Raw genomic sequence first — 8557 nt, 5'->3', positions numbered from 1 at the left:
TTTCAGTTCTCTCGAAGAGGAAACTGAGTTTTACCAGCAGATTACAGCAGTAAAATACTTTAGATTTACTATGAATGATACATTTTTTTTAGCAAATAAATCCCAGAGCACTTTGAGAAGTCAGTTTGTACATTTTACATCACTTAAGCTGTACGAAAATAATGAGTACAAAGATCCTTTATTACCATGTTTGGCAGAACAAACCATCAGATGGTAAAATGTGCTTCTTTAGGTGTAATTGTATAATCGACAGACCACACGCTTTTACATTAATGAACCACATTTAACGAGTTCCACAGACAGAGATTCATCCTGCCACAAAACTGTCAGATCACCAGCCTGAGTGAAATCATGCAAAAATGTGCCCACGCTGTGATTTGTGCATCGAATACATTTTCCCCATCAGACTCTAAAGGCACGACATTCATGGTAATCTATATGGAAACAGTGTGGAGCTGTAACATGGAGCCTCAGTAGGTGGCGCTCCTTCCTCTCACAACCCGAGTGGACCAGAGGCTGGAATTATCATCAGACACTTCTTCTATAAATACACACAGATATACATAGCTTCATACATAAAGGTATAGTGGTGTCATATTGTACACATATATAAAGGAATATATTAATATCAAAGACATACACATGCTTACATACTAATCAAAAATAACTTAGGTTATGAAAGATAAATCATACAAAAACAGTACTTTTTAAAGTATAATCTCTATAAATGACAATTTTCCCTAAGATCTAGTATTGAGGTCTTCTTGTTTTTTTCAAAAGTCATTTGAAGCTGTGGTGGATGGAGGGAACGGAAAAGAGAGAAAAAACTGTGGATTAAGGCAGGAATAACTTCCATCACTCTCAGGAAACCTGCAAAGTGAAAGTGCACACAGAGGGATGTCACAGCTGCTCTGCTGTGTGTCACTTTCTGCTTCTTGCCATCCCCCCCACTCTCTCTCTCTCTCTCTCTCTCTCTCTCTCTCTCTCTCTCAGCCTCGGCTCCTCCTCGTCAAAGTCTCCCTCCCCAGTGCCTGATTGGCTCTGGACAGCAGCACACAGACGCAGGACGAGTCGATGCGGATCCACCTCCATCCGGTTCTGTTGTTTGCATCTTTGGTGAGCGCTCGTACATATGACTGCTTTGCCTTGCACTCACTCAACCACTGTTTTTTATCTACACCCAAGCAGCCGGCCCCGGCGACGCCCGTCCCCAGGGATTTTGCTGCGGCACTGCCACCCCTTGACCTGCCAGCATTGCTCTGCTGCTCGGCCTGGCGACAGCGAGTCTCGTAGAAGTACTGTTTGAGTGGTCCTGTCTGGGTTTGGATTTCCTGCAGGATGGTGACCTTCTGACCGTGGGAGTCGATGGCGGTCTTCTTGTCGGTGACCCACACACTTTCCGACTCGCACACTGACTTTTCTCCTCTCCGTCTGTCGATCAAGTGCGAGCGTTTATCCCTTTTAACGGGATGGGCAACCTCACCGGCAACTCTGGAAGAATCCGCCCAGCTCACGGTCGTGCTCCTGTCGATTGCCCGGTCCCCATGACCCTCTATGTGTCCGTCCATGTCCTCCTGATCCTCCCTGTCCTCCTCCAGCAGGCCAGTCTCCAACATGAGCAGTAGAGGGGGGTGTTCTGGAGGAGACAGGGAGGGTGAGAACAGGACTCGTGGATGTGCATCCAGAAACATCTCGTCTCCTTCCAGGATGCTGTCCAGCCCGGTCCCCAGACCCAGCCCTGCCTCCAGGGTCAAGCTGTCCTCAGCCAGGCCGTTTCCAGCTCCAGGTGTCTGCTTGTTCTCCGTCCTGATAGTTGATGTATCTCTCAGCTGCTCTGAAGGAACCGTCGGTTCTGGTCTTCTTTGACCTTTTACAGTTGCAGAAGGACTGACGGCATTATGGTTTTCTGCTGCAGAAACATGCAACGGTCTATCAGTAGAGTCCTGAAGATTGTCCTTCTTGGAAAAGTCCACAAAACTTGAGTAATCTCGCCTGCTGCTGCTGCTGCTGTCAGCTTTGTAGTCCTTTGTTAGGGAATTATCGTCTGAAATATCCTCGGTCCTGAGTGTTCCTCCTTCTGTGGGAACATCCAAACTGACACTGCTTTTGTCGTCGCTGCCTGAGTTGCTATTTGAGTGGTAGGTTCCTTGATTCTCCACTTTGAATGTGGAAGTCTCTTCACGTACGGAGGATTTCACATAATCCTTACGGTTCTGGAGGTTTTGTCTGTTGGTGTGTTGGCCAAGAGTAGCCGCCGTGTTGAAGTCCGCTTGTGAGGCATTTCCATGGAAGCTGTAGTCCACAGGGGGAGCTGCGAGGCTAGCGGCCGGGTCATGACGGTGCTCTCTGCTGTTGTCGAAGCCAGGCTCTGTTGTCGCGGCAGCAATCCTGGACACGGGTTTGTGAGGGAAGGGCAGGGCCGAGGCAATCACCATGGCAACCAGGGGAAGCCAGTGCATCACTCCCAAGACGTATCAGCTGAAGGTTAAAACAGAGGAGAGACAGGAAGAAGAGAGAGACTGTGTTATTTTAGACAATGCAAATTGTGGCTTATACAGTTAAACTAAGTACCTCAATTAAAATGTAAAACGAGAGGTTTTACTAGAGGCCCGCAGCTTTATGACTCTGGTGCTTTAACTGCTGAGGTATGGCTTTAAAATCTTGGCAGAACTCGTGGAAAAAAAATAGGACCGAGCACAGCAAGGTCGCCCTCTGCTTCTGCATGTGGGAAGATGGAGTTCAGCTATGAACGCCGTAGATTCTGCCGTCTGAAGGGCTGACCTTCAAACAGATACACTGACAACCTGGTATGTACGCAAGTCTGAAAGTTTGCAGCCAAAAGGAAAAGGATTAAAAAGACAATCTGAGAGAACCTGAGAGAACAAGCCTTCCCTTTTTCAGGGCATGATTTTTTTTTCTTTTTTTCTTTTTGTTCTGTTTGTTCTTGTTAGACACAAGAATCTCTTTAAAGATTCTCTTTAAATCTGTGGTAACAAACATGGTTTGCATTATGTGTATGTGCCAAACACACACATAACAAGAAAGCACGCCGGTATTGCTTGAGGTGTACTTCAGGTGTACAGCCTGATCACACCTGGGCTGTGGGCACATTTATTTTCCTTCGGAAAGGTGGTGCCGGAACATGATATAATACATCTGTCACCTTGGACTAGAAGAGTTTTACTTTGAGGGTGATGTGAAACCATCACTATTGTAAATGTCCTGCCTGCCACAACCTGCATTATCTAAGCTTTGTGCAACTCGTAAGCATAAAAGAATTAGTGGTGGATTCTGTGAAATGAATACTGCAGGAAATCTCCCTGATAATTCCTTTAGAGTTTGAGTAATGAAACAGTAGGCCTGAAAAAGAGGAAGACACTGACAGTACAGTGTGTTGTTTAAAAAAAAAAAAGTAGAGCGTGTTTTTTTATCTATTATTAATCTATTGGTTCTCGCAAAACATGACGTGACGTGAAGATGTCACCTTGACTTTTTTCTAATGTTTTATAGACCAAATTAATCAATGACTAGATTTATTATTTATAACGTAAAGATAAAATCTTTTCACTTATTTACCCTACAGTATGTTAAACAGTGATACACTGAAAAGTCATTATAACAACTGTTACAAAACTCAAATAAAACACTCCCTCGTGTAGGACAAATGTAAACATTTCCTGACTTTTCAGGTGTATTGGCGTCTGACACCATCTGAATGAAACAAAAAATATGAGTCAAGCAGAGATGAATCACTTGTGTTTCACAGTGAGGTTCACCTGTGACGAACGGGAAAAATATTCCAGTCACCCGTCCATGTGGCACGCACAATGGGACGGCGTTCAACCAGCACACGGAAGCCTCTTCGGCAGAGGTAAACGTCAGTGTAGTTATTTGTTTAAAAGCAGGGAGGAGGTCACTTGGAAAGAGTTAAAATAGGTGGAATGATGAGAATGTCAGTGATGCAGCTTTACTGGCGAGGCTCCTTCAAGGTTTCCTCAGGCAGCGAAGAGGGAAAAAAAAAAGTAACTGTGAAGGAGTGGATGTCATGACTGCTTGTGTGTTTGTTTGCTTGTGTCGTGCTTGCGTTTGTCTGTATGGGTGTGTGAGAGTGACTGAGTGGATGTTTCATCCGTGACCATCAGTGACTCTGTGTGTGTGTGCGTGAACATGTGAATGGGTGACAAAACAAAATCCTTTCAGTGACAGGACTTGTACTCAGCCACACCCTGGACACAATGCAGCCGCCAAGGAGCAACAACGTATGGTTGACACATCACTCATGCAGTCACCTCGGGCACTCAGAGTGCCTGCTTGTCAAACAGACAGTAAATCACATCAAAGTCCGTTGAACTTCCTCTTTGCTCGAGCTACTGATCCACGTATCGGGCTTGCAAAATAAAGCCAGGTGTTTTGTGTGATGGAAGCAGATTACACGGTAAATCTGGCTGCTTACACACCCCTCAAACGCAGAGCGGCCTGCCAGCCGCAGTAAAAGCCCAAAGCAGAGTGTGTGCAGCTACAGCGAACACAGCGAACTGAAGCAAAAGGAGAGAGGAAGATCATTTGCATTGAGCCAACTGTTGAAAGGAGGTGGTCCAGGCTGAATTTCCAGGAAAAACCTGGAGGATTTGTATTATGCGAGTGTGTGTTCTGTTGTCAGAGAGTTATATTGTTCTTAAGGGCTTTGTTGGAGCACTGAGATGCCACACAGAAGGCAGGCAAGCAGGCTCTCTAAGTGGTTTCTTTGTAAAACAGCAGCAGCAGTGGCAGCAGCAGCACTTCATCACCATGCTCCATTTGCTACAATGACACGCATCATTTGAGCTCCCTGCAAGGCTAGACGAGGACCACGGCGCTCTTACGCCCTCTGGACCAGACCCAAGCACTCTGAATCCGCCCCCCCCCCCCCCCCCCCCCCAACCACCACCACCACCACCCAACCCCGCCGCCCGGCAGACGAGCAAACACAAAAAAACTCCCACGCAGTCTCTGTAAAATGTGAGGTTTAAATAAATAAAACCACACTCAACACTACACACTCATGTTAATCCTAATCTCTGTATCTTGAAATTCTTCCCAGTGAGCGCAGGAAGAATACCATGAAACCACAGGACAGGAACCAACCAACTCACCAAGCAAAAATCCATGAATAAACAGACTAAACTGTGTCATTAACTGTAAGGCCTTTGTGATGAACTGCACCGGCTCCCTGTATCATTTAGCACTGGTTGTTAAGTCCCTTTGACTGCACATTAATTAAATTGCTCAGAATAGGCCTTGGTGACACATTTTCTGTGAAGATATTAAGAAACACAGTAATGAGAAACCTGGATATGCAACTTGTTTCAGCTCTTCTCCTAAACTGTGAACAATGCACCGACATTCCCAACAGATATCAGGGAACATTTTTAAGTGACAGCTTGAAACAGATTTTTTTTCACTTTGTTTTCATCTCGTTTTTCAACACGCAATGTCTCCTTCCCTCTGTACCACCGTTTCATGATTTTAGTTTCCGCTCAACCATTTTTCTATTTCCTTGTTTCTACTTATTATAAAGTGCAGAGCTACATTTTTTGTATAAAAGCAGCTATTTAAAAATCATAAGGGCTGCAGATAACGTTTCTCGTCTCTTTTCAACTGTAAAAAAATTACCCATTGCAATTTCTTAAGTCCAGGGGGATGTTATAAAATGTCTTGTTTTGTCCAAAACCCTGATAAATTACATTTTCAATAATCTAAGACCACAGAAAACAGCTAATTCTCTCATTAGAGAAGCTTGAACCAGAGAAAGTTTTTTTTTAATAATTGATGATCAAAATAGCTGTCTGTTATGTTCTTGTTAATTGATTTATCAAACAACTTATTGCTGGAGCTGTGAAAATGTATATTTCTTTATTTCTAAGCCACTTTAAATAAGTATTCAACAAACCATCTTGTTAACTTGCAGCTACAGCAGAAGCTTTGCTCTAAAACACAATAGAAAAACAAAGGAAAGTGTTTCTTGAGTAAGCCTGGCACCTGGCAAATTGGTCTGACTTCTGTTTTGAGTGCTGCCAGTGTGAACCGCAGGGGCTTAATCCAGCGTGAGTGAAGGAGGAATCAGGGGGAATTATGGCACAGAGGGCCCCTGGCTGGGAGACCCTCCCCAGGAAACAGACGCCATAAAGCAGCTCCACACCTGGCAGCAGCTACTGTGCTATTAGCCTGTTAACAAAGTAATCCCCTCCCTCATGTGTGGCTAACGTCAGACACATCCATCTGACAGAGAGATAATGCATTCTCTGTTAGTGTTGGGACCAGGGCCCCGTCCCGTCCTAATCCTGCCTCTTTGAAGTGCTGTAACCTAAAGAGTGACAGTGGGCGGGAGATGTCTGGAGGCCAGATGATCGGAGGAAGTGTTTCTAAAAACAGTTTGCGCCCATTGTCACATCTTCCAGCACATTTTATAACAGGTTCGGTCCGACGAAGTTATCAGAAATGCGTCTGAGTGCGAGCATTAGAAACTGACAACAGGAGTGGCTGTGACACCATGTGACACGGAAAACACATGGACAGGTAAATGTTTGTCCTCCCTCTCTCTTTCATTTCCCTCTCTTTCCCTGGCCTCACATGTGCTCATTTACAATGCCCTGCTGTCCCACTGTGCAAACAGCCCATTAATTCCAGGTCTGTGATTGTTTCATACCACGCTCAGCCTGCAGGATCCAGCCCCCCTCCTCTAGAACTTTGGCTCCAAAGGAACAACTCTAACCAGTGACAGTTCTCTCAAATCACTTGATCTCTCTTCTTCCTTAACACACACATGGTGACAATACACACTTCTGATGAGGTACGGCACATGCATTGGTGCAATAAAAACAGCATGACAAATGCCTTTATCTTTTAAAAGCACACCTGAAATAATATATTACAGTCTGATGAAACATTTTGCAATTTGAAATTTGGCTTCACAGATGATGTAGGATCTTCTATGGAAGTGTGTCTAAATGAAATTATGCTCTTAGTGCTTATTTCACTTGCACTTCCACCACAATAATAATAAAAAAAAAACCTCCCACAGAGACTATTCAGCGCCTGATCTGTTGACAATATCGTTTTAAGACATCAGATGCAGGTATGTTTTCAAAGACAACCTGTGTGATCTACCTGCGGGTTTGGATTGTGACTCGGTAGCTCTCATCTCACCTGACTGACTGCCAACGAAAACAAAATGTGAAATAGGCTAAAAACTGCACGGCTGCCAAAGAAAACAAAAGCTGCAGTGCTGCAAGACTTTGACTGGCGAGTTTTAAATGCCTCGAACGTGTGTGAAGTTGTAAAATGAGGATTTTTTTTTTAAATGCATAAAATAAAATTAAATCGAAAAAAATAGATTTGAAACATATGTCAGTTAATTCTGCATGGATAAATGTTAGTGAATAAGTGGGTCGAGTGGTAGATAAGCAGGCAAATACGTAAATAAAAGCCAAAATAAATGCACATCTAAGCAGACAACAGCTGCATAAGGTTAATAAACGAAGCTATTTAAATAACTTGGTGTTTATTACTCGCATTATGTAACTGTAAACTGAATAAATCAATGGCTCTATGAGCATATACAAATATTAATTCACACATGATAATAACACATATTAATTCACGTATGCTATTATTAATACGGGAAAGTGTGTAGTTTAAGGTCTGCGTGTATGATTTAAGGCCATACCGTTTAGGTGAGATCCGGACCCCGCGTCCTTCCAGCTGACACCACATTGATTATAGAGTCCTGTCGCCAGTTGCTCAACTGGTTTAAAAAAATAAACTCAAATAACACTTTCGCACGGCAACCACAAAACTAATCATATCATATCATCATAGCATTTCTTCCTTCGTTTAATAGTGCGTGACATCGCATGTGTCCCCCCAACCACCAAAATCCGACGAGGAAAAAAAAATAAATGTTAAGGAGAATAAGCCAGAAAAGTCTCTCCTGTCCTGGGAGCGCGTCCCCTATTACAGAACAGTATGTGGGGAAAAAACCCAGAAACGTATCAAAAATGAAAATATGTGTTATAATGCAGTTATTCCATGAGCCGTAACTCCTCCAAGGCGGGCCAGGGGAAAGGTATCTCAGTTCAAATATGTGAACGAAGAAGTGGAGAGGTGAAGAAGTTGGCCAAATGTTTTAAGATCTGAACTCCGCCTGAAACGCGTAAAGTCGGACAAACAGTTAAGACAGCACCAGTTACAAACGGGACTTCTGGCGAGGACTTTCAAAATAAAACACGACTTGAGCTATTTTGCAATGGAGCCTGTGTGTGCAACGTGAGACCACTGCGGGTGCTTTTATTTGCAAAGACAAAAACAGCCACTTCCGGCGCAGTTTCTTGTTAGCCACTGCTAGCTTAACGAGCTAACGACTCAGGATTCTCTTGGGAAGCGCAAAGACAAGACGAAGTTTTTTTTTCCTTCAGGAGGTTAGTATATTCAAGAGACCCACAAGAAGTAAACGTCTGTGAGAGCAGATGTGTGTAAAATGTGTTTCCGAAACAGATGCTTGTAATATGAAGCAGTTATC

At 43.8% G+C, this 8557-nt stretch overlaps 1 protein-coding gene across 1 annotated transcript; it reads right to left on the bottom strand.

The window, feature by feature from the left end:
- Nucleotides 1-33: 33 nt before the first annotated feature.
- LOC121197922 lies at nucleotides 34-8150 on the bottom strand. The gene is made up of 2 exons (XM_041061686.1): nucleotides 7706-8150; nucleotides 34-2478 (listed from the first exon to the last, which is right to left on the bottom strand). Exon 2 carries the CDS (start codon nucleotides 2457-2459, stop codon nucleotides 990-992), a length of 1470 nt encoding a protein of 489 aa, XP_040917620.1. The 5' UTR covers nucleotides 2460-2478; nucleotides 7706-8150; the 3' UTR covers nucleotides 34-989.
- Between the last annotated feature and the right edge of the window lie 407 nt (nucleotides 8151-8557).

The sequence above is a fragment of the Toxotes jaculatrix genome, chromosome 18, assembly GCF_017976425.1.
Source record: "Toxotes jaculatrix isolate fToxJac2 chromosome 18, fToxJac2.pri, whole genome shotgun sequence".
In the NCBI taxonomy this organism is placed as follows: Eukaryota; Metazoa; Chordata; class Actinopteri; family Toxotidae; genus Toxotes; species Toxotes jaculatrix.
The sequence above is the reverse complement of the archived record's forward strand: the minus strand, read 5'-3'. Positions and strand labels throughout refer to the sequence as shown.

Coding starts and splice junctions, on each gene's coding strand:
- LOC121197922 (XM_041061686.1), bottom strand. CDS start 2,459: ATGCACTGGCTTCCCCTGGTTGCCATGGTGATTGCCTCGGCCCTGCCC.